Source organism: Pseudopipra pipra, chromosome 4 (genome assembly GCF_036250125.1).
Source record: "Pseudopipra pipra isolate bDixPip1 chromosome 4, bDixPip1.hap1, whole genome shotgun sequence".
Classification (NCBI taxonomy): domain Eukaryota; kingdom Metazoa; phylum Chordata; class Aves; order Passeriformes; family Pipridae; genus Pseudopipra; species Pseudopipra pipra.
This window is the reverse complement of record NC_087552.1, coordinates 2741262-2765024: the sequence shown is the minus strand read 5'-3', so window position 1 is coordinate 2765024 and position 23763 is coordinate 2741262. Positions and strand designations below refer to the sequence as shown.

The window sequence follows — 23763 nt, the reverse complement described above, 5'->3', positions numbered from 1 at the left end:
CTCGGTTCCGTATTTGTACACACCCTCAGTCCGTGGCAGTGCCTGCGATGCCCACGCTGAGGAAGTTAAGTTACACTCAGAGATTCACGTCTGAATTCGACCCTCCCTCCTTTAAGGAATCCCTTAGGGCACTTTGGCTTCCTGCCTCAGTTTCCTTTTTTATTTTAACAACCTCTCTGGCATCCTGTAAAGATGGAAAATAACGTCTGTAAAGTGGTTTCAAAAATAAAAGAATGCTTTGCCTGACCGGTTTTTTTTTTCCCCTTGGTTTTCTTCCCAGTATCGTGTTAAATGATCTCGAGAAGGTGGGGGTTTTCTTTCAATAGCATTGGCTAACACTTGAGCATGTACTGTTACATGGTGGTGATGTTACCAGTAATGGAAATCTGTTTTCTTTTTTTTTCTTTTTCTCCTTCCTCCCAGCTAAAAATATCAGCGGTGCCGCTCTTGCATTTTCTGTACCCAACGCACCTGGTTGATTTACCATCTTGGCCATCCCGTTCTCTTCATGCATGTTTCTGAGTGCATGGAGTCGTGAAGGTTCTTCATGTAACACATTTGTGACGCACCACGTTGCTGTATATTCCATCTGTACACTGTTAGCATTTCAATGAAGGCGAATGTTCCATGCAAACAGAGAATAACGAGGAGTAAAAAAGGCAAAAAAAAAAAAAAAAGAAATAAAAATGTTGAATGGACGGCAGTAGATACACAATACATCTGTCACTTCCTCCATTTATGCCAAGTTTTGAGAGACAACTTTAAAAACTATCCTGTTTATTAAAAAAAAAAAAGGAAAAAAAAAAAGAAAAAGTATATTTTACCTTCTTTTTTTAAGAACTGTTTTTTGACTCCTCCTTTTCCCCCCCGAGTCCCAGGATTTTGCTTTGGTTCTGGTAGGAATGGTTAGGATTTCCGCTGGCAGCTCCGTTACTGTCAAACAGATTTTTGTTACGGCACGTAGATGGGCAAAATCACTGATAAATGTGGAAGTGATAATATCTTGGCTTTGGACCAGCTGAAGCCTTCTTAGTTTATTAGTCTGTGTAAACTGGAAAAAGCTCCTCATTTGCTGGCTTGGCCACTCCAGAATTAACTGTCAGTGTTCTGGTGAGTCAGCAGCTTCTGCTTTCCCGTGGAGTCCTTTTTGCTTTCTTATTTTGCTTAACTGAAAATTCCTATTGGATGATTAAGCGAAATTTAAAAATTGTAAGGAATTAAGAGGTAATTGAGAGGCATTTTCGAGGATTAAAATGGAAGGAGAGAGAAAGATTTTTATCGCTTTTAGGATGTACTGTAAATTTTTTAAGGAGGCTTTAAAAAAATATAAACTATAATATGTTGGTTAATCTATAGACCAGTTGTGTGGTTGATATACTCGAGAAATATTAGGCCTTAAAGCTGAGTATGAAGAGTTTACTTACATTACACTGCTGCTGTTGCTTCTCTGGAAATGAGTTATGGACACACCGGTTTTACCACAGATTTGTCTCCCCCTCTTCCCCCTCAACGCGCTGTCGGTTTCTTAAGCTCCTGGTGCAGCGTATGGTGTCGAGCCCAGCAATTCCCACAGTGATTCCCACAGCGATCCCGTTGGGTTTGGCCGGAGGCAGCCGAAGGAGGGACACTCTGCTGCCAGCGCAGAACGCAAACCTCGTAACAGGGACTAGTTTTCCTTCCCTCACGTTGCTGTGAAAATACGTCCTCGCAAGAATTTCGGTTTCCTCCCTTCCATTCCCGATAGCAGAGCACAGGGATGGGTTGGTTTTGGTTTTTCCCATTGGTTACTGGTTCTGTTGGCAGGGCTCCCTGCTCTCCACGGCGCTGTACAGTGCATGGGATCTCCATCACGCTCCTTTTTAGCCGTTAACAACTTACAACTCTGCAGCCTGAAGTTTTTAAAATGGGAAAAGCTTCCTAATTTGTATCATTTCACCTTTCCGTGTCGATGACTAATCAAAAGCAGTTCTTAAACATGTCGATGTTGTTACTAGTGGATGTATGGTAGATGGATTTAAGCTTCTCTGATAATTACTACATGATTTTAAACAATATATATTTAAAATAAGCATCTACAATAAATGTGTTGAGCCATATTAACCTGCCAATGGGATCTGTGAAAAAAGTAATGGCCTCATTTTTTTTTTCATTAATTTCTTTACTCTTTTTTTTTTTTTTTTTTTTTTTTTTTTTGTGAAGCGGCTATAAGTGGCATAACTGTATTTAAAATTAACAAATTAGGTGTAGGGTGTTTGTTTTTTTTTTATACTTCTAACATAGCATGTGGTGTTGACGTATTACTGTAGACCAAGTTTGTCTTCCACACCAAGACGTGAGGAAATTGTGATTTGTTCTCTCCACCACAACTGAATTATACACTTCTGTCATTTTGGAACACTGCAGTTTACCATGGGACACAGTGTACATATTTCTTGCCATAATGGTAAATGATTGATATATTTAAGGATTAATAAATTTGTGATTTCTGCTGACACTGTGCTTGTGTTTTAATTTCCCAAGTAACTGTGATCTTCACATTGGAGAACCTAGAGTGTGTGTTTGAATTAAGGCATTCGAGATGCAGATGGAGTTTCTTAGGAGCCGAATTTTCAGTCTGAAAACAGGAATGTTTGCTTTTGTGTTTTGTTTCTGGGTCAGTTCTGAAGTGCCTTTCCTGAGGGCCCAGTTGTACACTGTTCATGCTCGACTTTGTTGACGGACTTTGCACATACCTTGTGTTTGTAGGTCCATATTTAGAAATGTTTTAGGTACTTTGCATGTTTCTGTAGCTGCCCTGCAGTGTTTCACATACATGCTCAGCCTGTAACACAAGACTCTGTAAGAGCAGTTATTGTATGTTATATAACACCATAAAATATATATGGTAACATAATGCCATAAAATGCATTAAAGTCCATAAATAATTAGCATCTAAAATAATGTACCGGTTTAAAAGCTTTCATGTGTGTCTGTAGCTATTTTAGGCTTTCTTAAACTGTGCTGAGCTGCAACTGAGAACAGTCTTTTATACCAGCAGAGAAGAAGGACCGAGGAGAGGAGACAACTTGCAGCTTTCCTGGGTCAGGGAATGCAGAACTGGATCGCTGCGGGGCCAGGGCAGCGTAGCTGGAGCAGCAGCACTGGTGAGGGAGCCAGAGCCTGTCCTGGGCTGGTCACACTTTCAGTGCTTCCCTTTGGGTGGCATTTTGTAAACGAAAAGAGAAATACTCAGCAGAGAGCTCAGGGGGTTGGAATATGTCAGTAAACCCCAGGAGAAGCAAAAGGGGTTCAGTCTGGAGGGAAGTTTTACATTTTGTCACATCACTTCTACCTACTTTGTTTGCTCATTTTTTCCAGTAAGTGCTATTCCAGAAATCAGTTTGATTCCCATTTTAACCGTGCTCCTGCAGAAAGCTCTTTGACAGCCGTGGAGTTGCTCCTGGTTTCAGGTATGCAGAGAAGAGAGATCAGTGTATGAAGCAAAATGATGAGCAGCGGGGTGGGAGAATGTATTTCCTAAATATCAGGTTGAAGGTTTGGGAGAGGGGCAGGGTTTTGGGGTATTTTTTTTTATAATGGTGGTGGGTGTCCTTTTATAGCACAAATATTTTAATCTGCTGCCTCCTGGTGGCTTCTGTAATGCTGTTTTTTATTTAGGAGAGCACAGGAAGCTGCTGTTTGTTCTGAGCAGGAAGGAACCCAGTGCTTTCATGCATTCACTTTTCAATGTGAGTAAGGAACACAGAGAGCCTGAAAATGACCCTTTCCTGGGTTGTGAATATATCCTATACACATACCTGGAGGAATCAGATTGGTTCTGTTTTCTACAAATGGGTTCCCAGGACACAGTTAAGAAAAGTAACACCTCCTAGAGTTAAGTCCAGAGTTCATTATGTCCAAGATTAGCTTTACTGTTTCTTCAGTGAGTTATTAATCTTTGGTAATTTATCATCTGCTTGGGCTGTTTGCTCACAGAAAACAGAATTACTTTGTTCTTCTCAGGGCTTTTCTTTCTTTCTTCTTAAATTTGTACAGTCATACTTTATACATTACCCATCTTGAGAAAACACAGTTATTCAAAGTATTAACTGGATTAGTCAAAGAATTGAATCCAATTGCTTCAGGAGTTTCAGCTTCTTTCTTCCTAGCAGATAATTAGTAAAATACAGACAGATGTGGGTGAATGGGAGTTCAGTGCTGGAAGGTGCCACTGCTCAATCTCTGGTTCTTGCAGGGAAAGCAGAAGTTATAGGGAGGTTTTGATAGCCACAAGAGGGGAGGCCTCACATGAAAGGGAGCCTAAGCAGAGCAGACTAGAAGCCTTTCCTCCTTTCCCCTCCCTCTCTTGCACAGAGACCCGTGAGTGAGCAGGACAAGGTGCAGCATCTTGGATTCCAAGGCAGCATGCTTGTGGAAAGAGGAGAAGGCAGCAATTCTGCAGACAGTAAGTTTGGGGAAGAGGAGAACATTTAATCACAGAGTGTGAGGAGAGGAGAATCGATGCAAAAAAGACAAGCTGATAGAAAACAGGGTTTCCAAGGCAAAGAGATAGAGAGCAGTATTTCTATATTACAGAAACATCATGTTCTTTCTTTAAAGATGTTGCCAGAACTCAGCTGTGGGGCTGGACCGTCTTAAGAACTCACTGGAAATTTGGCCCCCAGAACCTTTTTTCGTCACAATGACCTCTAAGTAGTTAAAAAAGTCAAATAGTTGAATGTGGCAAGTGGTTGGAACAGGGTTGGTTCCTTAAAATAGCAAGGGCTGGGGCCTTGATCTTAAAGTTACTCACTTCTGGTATTCCCCAAAGTCAGCCCCCAGTGGAAAGATGCTGTCTCATGTCAGGGCAGGAGTAACAGCAGCACCTATCACCGAGTTCCCTGCTCACTGTCAGGTAATTCCCAGTGTCCAGCAGCTGATGCAGGAGGAGGGGAGAGTATTAATACACAGCCCGCTGGATTGAGAGAGAATTCATGGCAAGCAGAGCAGCCTGGACTGGGAAGGAAGAGCCCACTCTGCTCTTCGACCACTCCTTTTCCCACCCTTCCCAGGCATTCCGTGCTGGCTCTCAGAGGTGACAGCTGCCCAGGGTGAGGCAGTGACAGTCACAGGGCCTTAAGTAACACATGTAGCCAAGGGACTGTACTAGCAACAACCAGCCTGGTAGTGGGGGTAAGAGCCCACGTTTGTGAGCCAGACAGCTCATTTTATAAACAAAGGTATTGCTGAACTACCTGAACACAACCAAAACCCTTCGTAAGGATGGAGAAGAGAGCACTCCCAGCACATGTTAGAGCAAGACATCAACTTAATTAAACATCACCTAAAACTGTTGCCGTGTCCTGTGCACCAGAGAGAGGGTAAGTACCAGAGCAAGAACAAGAGTTCAGCTTAACTTACTTGGTTAAATTCCTCGGACAAAACAGGCACCTGAACATCTACTCCCTAACTAAAAATGGTGGTCTTTGGGATTTTTTTCTGAACGAAACTTCATAGAGAGTAAAGCACAGAAGCTGGGCCATGCCAAAACTTGCCTGCCTTTCTCATTGTAGCAGATCTAATCAAAGGTAGCTCTAATTCAAAGTGTAATCTTGCTGAGAAGTTGTTCTAAATAGGATTTTGAGTACAGCAGAGCACCTGTGCACTCAGAAGAGGGATTGGTAGCATGCCCAGCCTTCTGTTTGCAGGCTTTATTTCTGATCCTGTGGTTGGCCCTGGGCTGTCTGGAGGATATGCTGTAGATCTGTGCACTTCTGATTGATGTGGCAATTGCCATTTCCAGCCCTTCACTGCTGTTCTTTGTACTGGTATAGTTCACACCTTCTCTAAACCCCAGGGCACCTGTGGATTCAAGGGTTCTGTGAAAGGGCACAAAACTACCCTTCAGTTAAAGCCTTAAATACACTCCATATATGTATTTTGAAGAGCCTGGGAGTATTAACTACTTTGCAGCATCTGAGAGGGAGCTGGGTGCTGGCACATCGTTCTGGGGTCTGGTTTTGGAGGCACCAGTTCAGTCTCCTGTTGGGACCAAATCATGGTGTATAAATAGTTAAATTCTGTGTGGTGGAGACAGACCAGCACAGCAGCAGCAGGCTGATTTCAGGGCCTGGATGTAGAACACTGGGAGATGTGCTTAGAGGTTTTTTCTCTTTTTCAATCAGGCCAGAAGTCTGAGTGTGTGTCCCTTGTGCAAGGTCAGTGACATAACTAATGAATGAATATCTGAGAGAGTTTTTCTCTGTTTTTCCGCTGAAAAATGAATAGGGAAGGATCTAATTTGTGTTTCAATGCAGTTTAAAAAAAACCTGTCAAAATCTGCCTAAAGACAGCAGCAGAAAGGATTCCTTTCCCTGGGCATCTGTCAAGTGCAGGTGCCACAGAGGCTAAAAAGTGCCACTGAGGACTAATTAACGCAAAGCTGAGGGCAAGAAACATTACAAGTCTCTTTACTTGAATAAAAGGATGCGTTTGATGATTTCAGGATGTGAAGAGATACAAATAACTAAGGCTTGAAAGGCCCCAGTTTTGGTGCTTTGCTGATCCCCTCTCTGCAGTGGGTTTCCAAGAGGTGCACTGTGAGTATTCCTCTCCTCTGTAGCTGAATGGGGATCTCGGTGTTTGAGTCTCTCCACATTCACACCTTTCTGTAAAGAGCTTCCCAGTTAAGACCAGCTTTTCACACATGACAAGGCAGAGCTACTTTGCGTCCCACGAGTCTTACGCTGCCTGCCAGAAGGATGTGAGGGGGGTGTTTGGCAGCGTGGAGGAGCCCCGGGGGATGAGGAGGATGCTGTTTGCTGTTTTCATTAAGAGGCCTCAGCAGCTCACACTACTCATCTCTGAGGAGGAGTAGCTGGCACAAAGATCCAAGCATTGTGATGGTGAGAGGAGAAAGCAGGTGAGGCTTCTCTTCTGTTGGATCCTTTCACCACTCTGCTGCTCCCTGTCCCTCTGCCCGTCCCTCCACTGCCTGGTGCTCTGCCCTGCCTTCCCCTTCCCAAATCTTCTCACCCTGCCCCCACAAGAAACCCTGAGGTTCTTACCACATGCTATTTATCCTGTTAAAAACACTGACAACACGTGCCACTCCTCAAAATCTGTCATTTACAGGGTCTGAAACTCTGCTTCCTCCGTCCTCTTGATTTCTTTCCCCTTAGCTTTTGTGTCCCCCTTCTGTGTGAGACCCATTCCTGGGGCACAGCCAGCAGCTGGAGCAATAGGCAGTGTTACTGGGAGCAGTGCCCTGGTGACTGGGAGGCTCTTCAAAGCATTAACAAATTAATCCTCACTATGTCACTGATGGTAGATGAGCATTGCCTGCCTGGTTTTAGGCCTGAAAACATGGCAGTATATAATTTGCCCAAGGCCACAAAGTTGATGGATGACAGGGAAACCTTAGGTCCAAGGGTGAGTTCCCTGAATGACAGTGATGACAGTCTGTGGATGAAGGATTTATGGCCAAAATTACAAGGAGAGCTCAGAGAGCCTCACGCTCGCTCCCTGCCTGGCCTGTAGCACATCACACTTTGTGGCCTCTGCTCACATTCCAAGTCCTCCTCACAGGAGCCCTTCTGCTTCCCAAGCCAGTGGAGAAGAGGCAGTGTCCCAAGTGTGTTCCCTCTGAAAAGCAAGTTTCCCATCCATCCTGGCAACGGGAACTCTGCAGCGGTTCCGAAATTTGAGAAAAGCCACATCACACCATTCCGAGGGCACGTGCAAATATCCTGGAGTTCTGAAGGTCACCTAGTTAATTATATTAGCTAGACCCAAATTCCTGCATCTGTCAGCAGTTCAAAGGCAATACAGCTGGAAAACATTAGCACTGTGTTGTCTTTGTACCTCTGCAAAAAAGGCAAATAATAATAAAAAAGAGAAAACCACCACCAAAAGTCCTTCCCGGAAAACCCCAAACCCAAAGTTACTAGAGGGTTTTTTCACTTTTTTTTCCCCCACTGATACTGACCTGCAAGTGCAGAAAGAACCTGATCTGATGTTTAGATGCCAGATGAATCTTCCTGAGCTGGCAGTTAGACAAACTGAGGAGATTTGAGACGGTGATGATTGATGGAGAAGATGTAATTACAGGGGTTTGGGTTTGCAGTGACTTGGTTAAAATGTAATGCTACAGAGCACAGTCTGAAGTCCAACAAAGGGTTCTGTTGCCTATTTTTGCATAAGTGATATTTTTTAAGCTAAGGGCTGACAAAGTTTGATGACCAGCCCAAGGGGAGTTAGGGGAAATAAAAACTTATATCCTTCACCCTCTCATTAGCATCTGCTTGCAGAGCTCAGTGCTGGTTTTTTATGACCTTTAGGAACAGTGGCCTGGATAACAGAGTTCAGTATATTCTTATTTTTAGCAGTTAGTTCCCTCCATTTGCTACACTTGCCTCCTTTTTCCGAGAGGCAGGATTTACCTACACAAGACATGAAGTAAATCTCTTCAGTTTGGGGGAGCCTGTGCTTTTGCAGGAGCTATGGAAAAAAATCAAGGCCCACGTTACTCCTGCTCCTCAAAGAAAATTAAAAGATACGAATGGGAGGTAAACTGAACCAAGTTTGGATTTACAGTGCAGAGCTTCTTAGGGTCTAAGTGCCTTTGAGAAAATTCACAGTTTGGGATGCCCACAGCACAGCTTGTAGGGCTGCAGTGAAGTCATTTGAGCTGTGCAGAAATGGATTTGACCAGAACTGCTCATTTTCATAAAATAGTGCAGACTTTATGTTTTACTCTGTGGCAGGAGTCTGATGTGATCAGCTGTCCCACCACCACATGAAAACAAGCCCAGAGGAAGCATTCATCATTTCTGCAGCAATTTATTGCAGTACCCACTTTTTATTGTTGTCAGCAGTGATTATGATGATGAAAAATTTGAGCACAACCTAGATAAATGAATGCATAGTTTTATCTATGATAAATGCATAGTTTTATCTATACCATTCATTTTGCCTCACTGCTGCCAGCCAGTCTGTCTCCCCTCAGGAGTCAGCGTAGGTCAGATGAGTGAGGAATGAGATGCTTTTGATTCCTAACTCAGGATAACATTTGAGAAGTTTCAGGAATACTTCTTACAGATGAGCTGCAACTTCTCATAAGAGTTTGGTTTCAGGGAATGAAGCAGCAGTTATGAAGAGAGAAAATGGAAGCGTGAGGGAGAGAAATATTGCGTTCACATCTTCCATTTCCTCTTTAAACTGTAATTTTCCCCTTCTTTCTCCCTTGCAGTCAAATAATAAAGTGGGAATTTAGTGACAGGTGACAGTACAGAGATGATACAGGCACAGCATAGGCTTTCTCATCCCCTTCTGCTACACATATCTTCTTTGAGCTGCACTTAACCATGTGAGCTATCACAGAGTCTGAAAGCAGAGGAAAGATCCAGAATAGCTCAAGCAGTTTGTAGGCATTGTAAATAAAACAAACCCAGCTTTCATTTAGAAAAAGAAGGCCATTTTCAGAAACGTGTGATGAACCTAGAAGTATTTCTGGTGAGTATAGGACTCATTCTCTAAGTTGGGATGTCACAGCTGAGGCAGCACCAGAAATCACAGCACATGAATAAAATGCTTCTGTAACTAATGGAGCAGGGAGCTTAGAGAAGTGCTGAGCATCAGTGGTGTAAAGGCTTAGTACGGGCTTGGGACAATAAGAGACTTGGATGTGACGCAGTCCCTGGGACCAATTTGGGGCTATAATCAGTGATTCGTGCTGAGAAAAAATTCTGTTGAATGTAATTCCAGCCTGACAGCAAAATGATGCTGAGGATGCTTGTAGGCACGAGCGAGGAGCTTAACACTTGCAAGGGATTTAGAGGTGCTGTCGCTGTCAAGCCGGGTCTGAATTCCCACACGCACTTTCACCCATCTCCTCCTACTTAAGTATTTCCACATCCCACGGGATCAGGCATTTTGCTGTTTCTGCAATGTCTTTATTGGTAAGTGTTGTCCCTGCAAGGGGCTTTCTCTTCCATACTGAAATACTGTCTGCCCAGGAGCCCAGCCAGAGAACCTGGACACCGCTCAAAATTCCAGTGACTTAATGTCCAGAATCTGCAACAGCTTTTTTGGTGCCTTCCAATTGTCAGGCAAGGCCATAAATGCCAGCCTCTAAAAAGTGTAATTGAGAGTCTCTAGTGCAAAGACCTCAGAGAAATGGCAATTTCTTTTCAATGTGCTTGAAATAAATGCACAAAACCTGCCGTGTGCAATTCAGTCGTGACACTCAGGTAATGAAACACGGGCCAGGGAAATTTAGAGCAGAAGCAAAGACCTCTAGGCAACAATGTAATATAATACAGCAAAGATATAACTCAATTGGAAATAGCCAGCTGGCACTAATGGCTCATTCGTTTAGACTCATATTTCTGGGCTGTCTGGCTTTCGGTGAGATGGGAGCAAGGAAAATCAGGCCTGGCTGCCAGTGGCTATCAATAAAAGCACTGTTAAACAGAACCATTGCTCTGCGGCTCGGGAGGCACTGCAAACCACCTTGATCATTGGAAATGGTTTTAGGAAACTGCCAAGGATCTGAGCTTTGTCTTCTCGGGTGCTCGACAGATTCCTAAAACCTTTAAACACTGCTGGCGATGGTGGGAACAGACACATCCCTGCACATGGCACATGCAGAGCTCTGCTGGGCACACGGGGGAAGCCTCAGCTGTGCCTGGGCTAGACCAACAAAACTTGTTTTTAAAGCAAAAGGCGAGACCTTGCTGTGCCTGACAACACCCCTTGAAATTTAACCTCCATGCAGCTGTTACTGCGGTGCTGGTGGTTGTAATAACTTTAACAACGTTATTGCAACAGTAACAAAGAAAGATACAACAAACCGAACAGAACCAAACCCAAACCCCACAACAAACAAGCAAAAAACCCCAAACACCTGCAAAACACCCAGGACTGTTTTTCCACAGGTTCAAGGCCAGTGTTCTTGTGGAAAATAAGTGGAACAGTGCTGAAGTTGGCAAGCCCAAGTCCAGAGCCGTGAGATGTGCTGGTGGAAGCAGTGGGTACTTCCCATCTGCCCAGGTATGGGCTCTAACATGGAATAATGTGACCCATCTGCCTGGACATGGCCATTTTGGGGTGGAGTGTATCCTGCCCCCCTTCTTCCCTCCCCTCTGGTCCTCCCGGCTGCAGAAGCAGGTTTGACTCTCTCAGTAGGGTCAGGACACAGGTTTTGTTTCAGGCCCTGTTCATATGACTATTACCCTTCTCCCACTTTTTGACCCTCCTTTCTGCCATCCTTGTACCTCCCTTGCTGTGCCTCGGTCCCCTCCTGAATAAATAGCCTGGCCTGATTACTTTTTCCTGGATGATCCCAGTTCTAGTAGATCCATACCCACTCTCTGTATTTCTGCTGCTGTTACCTGGAGGGAACAATATAACAGCAACAGCAATAACAGTGTTACTATTTTGGGGTGCCTGGGTAAGGATGACTGGCTGTTTTTTGCTGGCAGGTATCTGTGGCACCCTGGTTGCAGCTGTGCCGGGGAGCTGAAGGGACACAAACCTCCTGCCCGAGATGGATTAAGTTGCTGAATGTTGGAGAGAATGACCCAGAGCTCTTGTAAGCCAAACACAAAGAGGGAGTGAACATGTCCTGTGGTACTAGTTAGAAATTACTCATAAAGAACCAGGGGACTCCTTCCACTGCACCAGGTTGTTCCAAGCCCTGTCCAACCTGGCCTTGGACACTGCCAGGGATGGGCAGCCACAGATGGGCAACCTGTGCCAGGGCCTCCCCACCCTCACAGGGAAGGATTTCTTCCTAATATCCCATCTATCCCTGCCCTTTGTCAGTTTGAAGCTGTTCTCCCTTGTCCTGTCACTCCAGGCCCCTGTAAAAAGCCCCTCTCCAGCTCTCTTATACCTCCCTTAGCTGAAGTACCCTCACATATATATATATATTCATTTAGTAAGGTTTTTTTCATTATTATTATTATTATTATTTGCCTTTCTAAAGAGCTAATAGAACCACACTTTGTGGTGAATCATCCAAGAATAATGGAGTGGTTTGAGTCGGCCCTTTTGAGGTTGATTTAGTCCTGTCCCTCATTTTGGGGATTGCCTGCAGCTGGGGCAGAGAGTGCTGGGTAAGGTACCAGCTGCTCCCTATTCCCCATCAAGGTTTGCTTGGAAGGCAAACAGATCAGGGTTTCTGGAGGGAGAGGGTCACACATCTTCTGGTGTCTGTTTAGTGCCCCTCTGCCAGGGAAGATTTGCAGCGAGCAGAGGGGCAATCTTCAGGAATTCCTGGGGGAATTGGAGTGTTTCAGCCTTGGATGGAATGAGCGGATTTTCCTGCGAGCTGTCTACAAACTGTGAGTACTGGCCTGGGGGCCTTTTTGTACCCTGTGGAGATATGTAGGACTGGGAAATGGCATATCTGGGGAGCTGGGGGATGCTGCCAGAAGCAGGTGAAGCTCTGTGGATGTGTTTTATTTAAGAGTTGTTGTGCTGATGTGAGCTCCTGGTAGGAAAGCACTGGTCTGATCCTGCTTTGTTGTAAGAACTTGGATAAAAAGCAGTTTTGTGGCCCCTGGGGGGGGGCAGGGATGGGCTGTGGCTTTAAATATTACACAGCAAAGAAAAATACTTGGAAGTAATGGACCAGTGAGTGTGGTTTGGTTTGTTTTCTCTCTTGTGCTGTGAGGAAGAGGCTTTAATTTTAAAAGCTGTCTTTTAAGCACAGAAAATGGAACAGCAGTTTGCCAGGCCAGCTTCCCCCTGTGCTAGCACACAGCTGCCCTTCACGTTCAACTGGAGCACATGGAGCTTTGGCTAAATGATGTGTCTCAATTTTGGGGGGAACTCTGTGAAAATAGCTTGTGGATGGATGTTTTTCTTGTCTTGGAAATACTCTGAGAACTCAGGAGGGCAGACCTAAATGGATTGTTGTTGGACAACGATTTTGTGGCGGTTTTGCCTTATTGTGAGCTTAGAGAAATTGAAGGTGTAGTTGAACCTTTCTGGAACATGAATTGGGCTTTTCTTCCAGGGCTGCCATTAAATAGGGGCACATCCTTTCCACCTGTGGGGAGGGATAAGGGAGAGGCAAAGTGAAACTTGGCTTTGCATCCCTTCCCTTTCCTGTTGTATTTTCAAGTGATTTGTTTGCTTCTGGTCTTGGTCTAACAGACTCAAAGAAACTAAAAATATTTATCAGAATAGTTGTGTAATGTCATTGTGCCTGAGATGTGATGTATCACGTACTACAGAGGTGTATGAGGAAAAAGGGGAATTTCTGAATGAGTATCAATTGAATTTGGATCAGCAAATGATGTCACTGTGATGCTTGATCTTTATTTTTTTAGTGAATTTATGTATATTCATAAAAGATGGATTTGTGGAAAATGAAATTAAGAACTGTGTCCTCAGTCTCCACTCAAAATTAACCTGTTGATTTCTATTGGAAAATTATCAAATCTGTGGAATCATAACCCAGTCTCCCAAAATGTAACAGTTTTTCTTTCTGTGTATTTCTCATTTTACGTAACTTTATATAAACTTAATTGTTGTTGTAGAAAGGCACAGGAAAAGCAGCAACAGAAAACATCTTTGGAATATATCTTAACTATAGATTTTCTATACAGGGATGTTAAAAAGCAACTGTAACTCCCATTTGCCAGTGTGGTTAATGAAGCACTGACCGGTTCATCTGCAGCACTTTTGCTTTGGTATAAAAACCCTTCTGAAGGATCAGGTTGGATCCAGTGGGCTTGGGCTGTGTCTGTTACCCTTAGAATCAGGTCAAGGATGGGAATAGAGGAGCGCTCTGAGTGTAAATAAATACACACGTAGGTCAGTTCTAAAATTTGCAATAACAGGTAGGAAGTTTGGTGCTGATACTGGACTGTCTGCCTGCAAAAAACTTTTGGGAGTTGTGCTGGCTTTCTTCTGTTAAATACTGATGATTTGCTGCACTCTAGTGGCTGTTGGATAGGAGCCTTGTGCAGGGTCAGTTGTGCTTGGAGAAAGCTGAGAGGTTATTTGTACCTGACCTCAGAGAGGTTCAACCAGCTTTTATCAATTTTATTGTAGTTGCCTCCATTTTTGCTTATTGCATAATTTAGGCTGCTGAACAGGAGGCTGGGACTGATCCCTCTTCTTTGCTTTATTCCAAGAATAGTCTTTTCAGTGTCTTGAATTCATATATTTCTCTGGATCTGTCTTCCTTTCCCATGGCATTCCCCCTCTCAGCTTTAAACCAGGATCCTGTAGAGTTAGGAGGGCTGGGAGCAACCTGTGTTATGTGTGCCTGGGATGAATGGCTGGAAAATCATGTTCCTGCCTTGTCAGCAAACCACTGACTGAAGGCAGAGGGGCTCTGTGCTCTACATTTGTTTCTCTAACAGTTTAAAATGTGCCTGGAAAAAGAACAGGCTGTCTCCAAGATGGCACTTCTCCCACGTCATCTCCAAAGCTTTGGCCCAGGTTGCAGTCTGTGCTGTAATTGAGGTTTTCTTTGGGGATTTACAGAGTGAGGGGGGTGTCATAGGCAGAACAGGACCTTCAGACACAATTCATTAGAGGAGCTTCCTTTGAGTCACGGGGTGCAGAAGGACCCCTTGGCTTTCTAAACTTCTCAGAGAGGGGTCTGGGTGTGGCTGTGGGTCCAGTCTGAGCTTTGTCAATGGTTTATGTCTAAAGGATTATACAGGGGTAATTGAACCCTTCTACAACTTTTCCCCACAGGATTAAGGATAGCAGAGCAAATTTATATATGAAACAAATGATTTACTATGATAATAGTTAGACTAAAAGACCATAATAAGAATTATTTACTACCCAGTCCAAATAGCTAGAACTGCTAGTGCAGTGCCCTATTTTTGCAGGAATATCGAAGCCATGATATTAAAGCCAGCAAAACCAATTATTGAGTAGAGATTGGTGTGACTCATTCTTTCCAACAACTGTGGGACAACCTTCCTCAGCTTGAGGAGTGACCTTGAGGGGAAACCCCACTCCAGGGAGGAATCTCCACACACACCCCTGGAAGGGGGATGTCACAAGATCCCACTGTTCCAAAGTGGGACTGGACTTTATTGTATAGAGTGATTGTCAGGTGTGTGTCCAGGCCAGCCGTGTCAGCTCAGCTTTAGATAAGTTATCAGTTGTATGACTTATTTATTCCTTTATCAGGCATTTTATCAGCTCTGCCACATCTTCACCTCACTGTGGGGGATGTTTAACTTTGGGATTGGTGAGTCAGGCTGGTTTGAGCTTTCTTAGACCTCAAAAGCAGTGTGACACCCCCCACCCCACTTTTCTGTTCACCACTGACAGCTTTCCAAATTGGGAGTTCAAGTTGTTTTACCCCCCTTCCAGGCCGAGCATCCTGCTATATGGACTGACTCCTCTTATTTGCATTACTTAAAAGACTTTTCCTTTAAGTCCCTTGGATTCATGTATTTCTCTGTACCTCTCTTCCTTGACCTTGATACTCTCCAGCTCAGAGTTAAGCCAGCATCCTGTAGAGGAGGGAGAACTGGGAGCAACCTGTGTACTCTGTGCCTGGGATGAGGGGCTGGAAAATTATTTGACTGTCTTGCCAACAAGTCACTGAGTAAAGCCAGTGGGGACTATGCAGTTGTAGCACTTGTTTCTGTGAGCCTGGAAACAGAATGGGCTGTCTGCAATGTTTTCCCATGTCCTCTCCCCAGCTCCGGTTAATGTTGAAGGCAGTGATGTAACTGAGACTTTCTTTTGGGGGTGGGAAGGTGTCACAGGCAGAATGAGAGTTCAGACAGACTTGTAGCCCTGCTTTCACAGCCACTTTTTTCAGATTTAATCCCATTATTCTGACGGCTCCTGTGGAGTCATGTTGACTTGAGCACACAGAGCTGAAACTGTAGCATGGCAACGAGATAATTCTCATGGTCAGCCACATGCTGGAACACGAAGAGCCAAGAGGGAACACTGGTTAATGAACTGGATTGAGATATTTGTGTGTTTATTTGGTCTTTTTAAACGAAGTTTTAATTTAATTTAGTTTTAAGGGAGTTAGATGACAGGGTAGCTCAGCTTTAGCCTTAAGCTCAGCAAGAACAATGTTGGGCATCATGGTATTGATTTAGTCAATGGACAAAGCTGGTGTCAGACTTAATAAAAAAAGCTTAAGTTTAAGCAAAAAGGTGTTGATTTGATGGAGTGGATCTGACAAACAGGGGGAAAAGGGAGTCAGTTGGTTCTTGAAATGAGTAAAAAGCCTTATTAGACCTTCAGTGACCTGTAAATGTCGTGTCTGGTCAGTGGGACAAAAGGGTCCAGGGCTGAGGTGGTGTGAGTGGGTTTGCTGTTTGAGGATGGTTGTGTTGCTGCACGTCCTTGCTTGGGGTTGTTCTACCCAAAGAATTGAGTTCTGGATTCAGTCCTGGGTCTAAATATCCATGCAGTGTGTATGTGGAATGAGTGTTACTCCTCATATCCTTACAGTGCATCAGAAACAGGTTCTGCCATAGCTCACCTTACTCCTTTACCTGTAGAGACCAAATTAGAGCAATATAGCCATGATAGGCTCCTAGATGTTTAATTGCTCTCTGATAGAGACCTGGGAAGAGGGTTAGGCCTTGGAAGACAAGCCATCTCTGTGCAGGGGACTGAAAAAGTTGGCAAAAACTGAGGATACAGCTGCTCTTCATGGCACTGATTGCACAGACAAAAATCGCCACCAGTGACCTCTTTACCAGATATTCTGAGACCTGACAAGTGTTGTAGCTCCAGGCTGTTCTGAACTGCTGCTTCTCATGCCAAGAGCTTGCAGCAGTTCCAGGGTTCATAGCCAGGATAAGGTAAAGGTGCAGGGGAAGCAGTTTGAATTTTTTTTCCTCAGGGAAATATATTAAATTTGGAAGTTGCCCACTATCATAGGTCTGAAGTTCTAGGCTGCAGTGTGGGGAGCACACAGCTTGTACCTACAACTTGAGTGACTGCCCAGGTATGGGATGAGTTGTCAGATGGAAAGTTGGGCTCTCTGTGTCTTCTGGCCCACTTAACTGTGTGTTGTGAATCCAGCATCATTCAGGAAGTGCCCAGAGGTCCTGCCAGGGTGTTCCACCAGTTGTAGTCCAGTTTTATGGAATGTGAACTAAGACTATCACTGGACACTAGAAGTATCTGGAGTGACACACAGGAGAGGTTGCCATTAGGGGTAATCCACAGAAGGAGACAGTTCTCACAGGTGGCACGTGGCTCCCTTTGGTGGCAGCTACTGCCAGGATCATCAGAGATGGTTAAAACTCACTGATCAGCTCTGCTGGTCATAGAGCCCAACTCTCTTTCAGGGTTAGCTGGGGAACAGAGGCAGGAGGGAGCAGAAACTGCTCATAAAACTCATTTTTGAGCTGCTTTACAGTCAGACTAATAAAAGCTTGATGATATAACTAACTAGCTTTTTTTAATAAACCCCCTCAGTTTTAGAACTGGGTGATATTTATTTATATGCAGAAATAAAGGGTTTGGTTTTTCAAGACGGAAGGAAAGAGCGACTTTAGTTCCTGAATTGTTGCTGCCACTTATGAGGCCATGAGAAGCACAACGTTAGTCCCTGGATTTAATCACTGGTTTGCTAAAAAATAAATGAATGTGACTTCAGAAAAGGTGTTTACTTTAGGTGTTTATGAGAACTGGCCAAGTCTTTCAGCAAAATAGTGTTTGTATTTGGAAGTGCTGATAGTGTGGCTCAAACTGAGCAGTATGGAGTTATTCCCTATTATTCCCATCTGTTATTTCCCACTTGTCCTCAGGCCACTGTGATGGTAGTGTGGTGCAGGGGGGTGCAAGTTCTTGAGGGGGCGTTGTTTGGTTGCTGTGTAGAGTTTTGAGTTGGATTTGTTGTTTGATTGTTGGACTCTCTGATGGGAAAAAGAAGAGTAGGAGGAAATAGTTGGTAGCTTTTGGTTTAAGTCCTCACCTTGACAGGTCTCGCTGCGTCTGTGACAAGGGAGTGATGGCTTGGTGCCCTGTGTCCCAGGCTCTGGGTTTATATGGAATAAACTTAAACTGGCAGCAGACCTCTTCCCAATATTTTTTGTGCGTGGTGTGAGTGTAAGATGTGACAGGATTTCACCCTATATTTTTCTTCCCTGTCTTTCTTCTGGTGAGAAACTGTTGGTAGTGGGCACTGGAAAAGACACCGACCGTAGCAAACAGTCTGAGGCACATTTGAAGGAACCTCTGCTGTTTCCAGCCCAATAAAATAACTAGAAAACAAGGCTAGATCTCCTTTGAGAAATTAATAACAACTACTCTTAATAAAAATTTTATCAGCCTTAGAACCTATCAATAGTGCTGAATGCAGAATTAAATATGTCTTGAAGGGAGCTGGGTGCAGAGGAGTTGCACTTCCCTCATCCTGCTGTGCCGGCAGTAAAAGCGAGTGAGCCACCATTTCTACATTTAACACTTGTACATTTTTATTTAGTTAAATCAGCCATTGTACACATTGCAGCTATGTATTGTTAGTGTTGTATCTTTTTAATTTTTAACTAATACATGCCCTCATAGATATATTCAATTAGTGTTATCACCATGGGAACAAGATGCTGATTCGTCAACTTAAAATTCACTTCTTCTCACAGTATTCAAGTTCTCCGATAACACAGCAAAAAATCAAAATAAGAGGTGAATAACCATTATGTTGTTACACAGAACATCATCTGCACCGCAAATAACACAACAGAAATGCATTTCTTGAGAGCCCCATCCTCGAAGACCCTCCCGCGCCGTCTCGGACGGCGGGGAAGCCACGATGCGCTGTGAGATGTGTCATCACGGGTCTCAGTCGGTTTGGCTGCCAAAACACTTTTTTTCTTTTAGCTTTTTTTTTTTTTTTTTTTAATTTTTTCTTACCTGCCCAAAAAAGTGTCAGCACGGCACCTCAGGTGGTTCTGCCCGCAGGAAGCCAGAACTGCAGAGATGTTTCCATGCTTTTGGCATCATTACCTTAATGAGGAAGTGCCCTTGTTCTGAGCACTGAGTGAGTCGTTAAAAAAACAAAGAACCCTATAACTGCAGAAGGCCAGATAAGCTCGGACAAAGGATTACTCCTAGAGGAGAGGGTTGGTTTTACTCTGGTGTCGAGTCTACTATTAAAAAAATGAATTAACGGCTGTTTAAAAACATTAAATCAGTGTGTTTGTGTGTACGTGTGTGATGCTAAAACCCTACGGAGCTCCCTCCATTAAATATTAAGGTATAGAACACCCAAAGCTTCAGATCCCTATGTTCCCTTTTCGGAAAATAAAAGTGCAGACATGCTATCGTGGTTTTTCAGAGGGTCGGTTTAGAAATATATATATTATATATAGTTACATAACAAAATATGAACAGAAACTGGCTGCCGAGGATTGTGAGCACTTGTTCTTTAAAAAACGCTCGATCGGAAGATAAAAACTGCTCGCTCAGTGCTAAGAGGGCGGAGAAGCTGACATGGTTCTAGGAGGGTTTGGTTCTGACCTTGGAATGCCACATGCACGGCTCAGCTAAGAGGCAATCTCGATAAAACACGGTGAGTTAGTTATTCTCCCTGTATAGTGGGTAAGTCTTTTTCCCGCAGTTATCTACAGTGCAGTGGCCAGCAGGAAGTACCACCGGTCTGTCGGTGAGGTCGGCTAAGCGGTGACGGAAACGGGAAACTACCGGAGTTGGAATTGTTTAATACGCCCTGCCCCAGGTCCGGATCTAATAGGCTGTAACACCGCATGGGGATGTGCCATAGCTATAGCTGGGAGCGACTCTGTTACCTAACGGGGTATTATTTCTTGGATTTTCCTTCTGGAAATCTTTCAGCGGCTGTCAGAAGGTCTTAACAGTATTAATGGCCACAGGCAGCTGTTACTCATGTGAACAGCTGGGTTTCCAGGTTTTTAGCCTGACTCTTAGAGCCTTTAACTACAAGAGATCCCTAAACCGTAAGTCTTAGGACTCGGTAGCTGCGCGGCGCTTCCTCCTCAGTCCGTGCGTGTTTTGCAGTCGACGGGGACGACGTCGCGCGATCCGTCGCCGTTCCGCAGCGTCGCCGGGCGACGGGAGCCACGGGCAGCGTGTTTCCTGCAGTCTGGTAAGTCCAAATACTCTGTCTATTTACAGTTTACATGTGCACTCCCTTGTACATAGTCACTGGAAGAGGCCTGTGGATGAAGTCGGCTCGAGGAGCGCCGGAGCGAAGGGACAGCGAGAAGCGGCGGCACCGCCAAGGAGGAGGCGCGGCGGGGGAGAAATCCTCCTGCCCGAAGGATGCTATCTTTGGTCACAAATTAGCTTACAGGGTACAAAAGAAGAAAAACACAAGATGGATTTTAAGGTGGGTAAGAACTGAATTCACTGCAGCTGCACAAGGAGAAATGGCAGTGACGGGGGGCGGTAGTGTCGGTCACGACGTCAACTCCCCAGGGAAGGTGACGGCAGCGCACGGGACGGAGGGCGACGTGGAGCTGGGGGGGGGACGGGAGCGAGCAGCAGCTTCTCACTTGGCCTCCTGTTTCCAGTCGTCTTGGCAGAAGTGCCGAAGAAGCTGCTGGAGGTCGTGCTGGAGGTCATCCCTGGGGAGCGCTTCTGGGGTGTCTTCCAGCTCTTCTATGTGAACACGTTTGCCACACCGATCCTTCATCACGGTCCTCTTCTGAGTGCTGGCTTTACTTAGGGTTGTCCTAAAACGAAAAAAAAGCAGAGTTGTGATTTAAAAAGACCACAGATCCTGCAGATGTGCAGCAATTTCCTTCTTAAGCTGCTGGGGAAGGGTGACACGTGCTGGATGCAAGGGACATCATGTCAACTCTTCAGAAATGACTCTCGAGGGTAAAGGTACGGGCTGGGATTACTGGATCAACATGCTACAACAAACAGACATGCAAAGAGTAACTGAAAATACTAGAGAGGAGCAGCATTGCAACAGCGCTGAAACACTAGCCCTTAGATCATTGAACATCTCCCAGTACATCAACACCCATACGGGATGGGGGGAACACTGACAGGGGCAATAAAATACCTAGTGTCTGATACTCATCATCTCAATTAAGTTCTTCATAAAACACAAATGTGGTGATATTTTTTAGACCAAATTAATAAACTTGACAGGGTGTCGGTGTGGTTTATTCCTATAAAACTTAGCTCCTTCTGAGAACAGCAGGGACGTGGAGAGTGGGGTTCGAAAGCACCACTGGACGCCCACTCGTGCCCTAGGTACGCAGCTCTCCGCCGGACCCCCTCTCGTGCCCTAGCTACCCAGGTCTGCCCCTGCGGGGGCGCAGCCCGGTCCAGTCCACTGGACTACACACTTGGTAGGACTGGTGGACTGGACCGGGCTGCGCCCCCGCCGGACGCCCTCTCGTGCCCTAGCTACCCAGGTCTGCCCCTGCGGGGGCGCAGCCCGGTCCAGTCCACTGGACTACACACTTGGTAGGACTGGTGGACTGGACCGGGCTGCGCCCCCGCCGGACGCCCTCTCGTGCCCTAGCTACCCAGGTCTGCCCCTGCGGGGGCGCAGCCCGGTCCAGTCCACTGGACTACACACTTGGTAGGACTGGTGGACTGGACCGGGCTGCGCCCCCGCCGGACGCCCTCTCGTGCCCTAGCTACCCAGGTCTCCCCCTGCGGGGGCGCAGCCCGGTCCAGTCCACTGGACTACACACTTGGTAGGACTGGTGGACTGGACCGGGCTGCGCCCCCGCCGGACGCCCTCTCGTGCCCTAGCTACCCAGGTCTCCCCCTGCGGGGGCGCAGCCCGGTCCAGTCCACTGGACTACACACTTGGTAGGACTGGTGGACTGGACCGGGCTGCGCCCCCGCCGGACGCCCTCTCGTGCCCTAGCTACCCAGGTCTCCCCCTGCGGGGGCGCAGCCCGGTCCAGTCCACTGGACTACACACTTGGTAGGACTGGTGGACTGGACCGGGCTGCGCCCCCGCCGGACGCCCTCTCGTGCCCTAGCTACCCAGGTCTCCCCCTGCGGGGGCGCAGCCCGGTCCAGTCCACTGGACTACACACTTGGTAGGACTGGTGGACTGGACCGGGCTGCGCCCCCGCCGGACGCCCTCTCGTGCCCTAGCTACCCAGGTCTCCCCCTGCGGGGGCGCAGCCCGGTCCAGTCCACTGGACTACACACTTGGTAGGACTGGTGGACTGGACCGGGCTGCGCCCCCGCCGGACGCCCTCTCGTGCCCTAGCTACCCAGGTCTCCCCCTGCGGGGGCGCAGCCCGGTCCAGTCCACTGGACTACACACTTGGTAGGACTGGTGGACTGGACCGGGCTGCGCCCCCGCCGGACGCCCTCTCGTGCCCTAGCTACCCAGGTCTCCCCCTGCGGGGGCGCAGCCCGGTCCAGTCCACTGGACTACACACTTGGTAGGACTGGTGGACTGGACCGGGCTGCGCCCCCGCCGGACGCCCTCTCGTGCCCTAGCTACCCAGGTCTCCCCCTGCGGGGGCGCAGCCCGGTCCAGTCCACTGGACTACACACTTGGTAGGACTGGTGGACTGGACCGGGCTGCGCCCCCGCCGGACGCCCTCTCGTGCCCTAGCTACCCAGGTCTCCCCCTGCGGGGGCGCAGCCCGGTCCAGTCCACTGGACTACACACTTGGTAGGACTGGTGGACTGGACCGGGCTGCGCCCCCGCCGGACCCCCTCTCGTGCCCTAGCTACCCAGGTCTCCCCCTGCGGGGGCGCAGCCCGGTCCAGTCCACTGGACTACACACTTGGTAGGACTGGTGGACTGGACCGGGCTGCGCCCCCGCCGGACGCCCCTCTCGTGCCCTAGCTACCCAGGTCTCCCCCTGCGGGGGCGCAGCCCGGTCCAGTCCACTGGACTACACACTTGGTAGGACTGGTGGACTGGACCGGGCTGCGCCCCCGCCGGACCCCCTCTCGTGCCCTAGCTACCCAGGTCTCCCCCTGCGGGGGCGCAGCCCGGTCCAGTCCACTGGACTACACACTTGGTAGGACTGGTGGACTGGACCGGGCTGCGCCCCCGCCGGACCCCCTCTCGTGCCCTAGCTACCCAGGTCTCCCCCTGCGGGGGCGCAGCCCGGTCCAGTCCACTGGACTACACACTTGGTAGGACTGGTGGACTGGACCGGGCTGCGCCCCCGCCGGACCCCCTCTCGTGCCCTAGCTACCCAGGTCTCCCCTGCGGGGGCGCAGCCCGGTCCAGTCCACTGGACTACACACTTGGTAGGACTGGTGGACTGGACCGGGCTGCGCCCCCGCCGGACCCCCTCTCGTGCCCTAGCTACCCAGGTCTCCCCCTGCGGGGGCGCAGCCCGGTCCAGTCCACTGGACTACACACTTGGTAGGACTGGTGGACTGGACCGGGCTGCGCCCCCGCCGGACCCCCTCTCGTGCCCTAGCTACCCAGGTCTCCCCCTGCGGGGGCGCAGCCCGGTCCAGTCCACTGGACTACACACTTGGTAGGACTGGTGGACTGGACCGGGCTGCGCCCCCGCCGGACCCCCTCTCGTGCCCTAGCTACCCAGGTCTCCCCCTGCGGGGGCGCAGCCCGGTCCAGTCCACTGGACTACACACTTGGTAGGACTGGTGGACTGGACCGGGCTGCGCCCCCGCCGGACCCCCTCTCGTGCCCTAGCTACCCAGGTCTCCCCCTGCGGGGGCGCAGCCCGGTCCAGTCCACTGGACTACACACTTGGTAGGACTGGTGGACTGGACCGGGCTGCGCCCCCGCCCGGACCCCCTCTCGTGCCCTAGCTACCCAGGTCTCCCCCTGCGGGGGGCGCAGCCCGGTCCAGTCCACTGGACTACACACTA

At 47.4% G+C, this 23763-nt stretch overlaps 2 protein-coding genes and 1 long non-coding RNA gene across 72 annotated transcripts in view; 2 read left to right on the top strand and 1 right to left on the bottom strand.

The window, feature by feature from the left end:
* CAMK2D (calcium/calmodulin dependent protein kinase II delta) overlaps positions 1–2492 on the top strand; it is a 115978-nt gene extending 113486 nt beyond the window's left edge. For all 21 annotated transcript variants that reach the window (XM_064653862.1, XM_064653854.1, XM_064653864.1 and 18 more), the window contains one exon: positions 424–2492. Coding sequence is in view for 5 of the 21 variants with exons in the window: in XM_064653864.1 (XP_064509934.1) it covers positions 424–427 (4 nt within the window). In the remaining 16 variants the exon portion in view is untranslated. The remainder of the gene's footprint in view (positions 1–423) is intronic.
* A 657-nt stretch (positions 2493–3149) lies between these two features.
* Positions 3150–19362, top strand: LOC135413761 (uncharacterized). The gene is made up of 4 exons (XR_010430380.1): positions 3150–3449; positions 3658–3728; positions 4354–11031; positions 11463–19362. It is a non-coding gene; the product is annotated as an uncharacterized LOC135413761 (long non-coding RNA).
* ANK2 (ankyrin 2) overlaps positions 18394–23763 on the bottom strand; it is a 281285-nt gene continuing 275915 nt past the window's right edge. For all 50 annotated transcript variants that reach the window (XM_064653777.1, XM_064653782.1, XM_064653771.1 and 47 more), the window contains one exon: positions 18394–20654. In XM_064653777.1, coding sequence (XP_064509847.1) covers positions 20471–20654 — 184 coding nt within the window. In that variant the 3' untranslated portion in view covers positions 18394–20470. The remainder of the gene's footprint in view (positions 20655–23763) is intronic.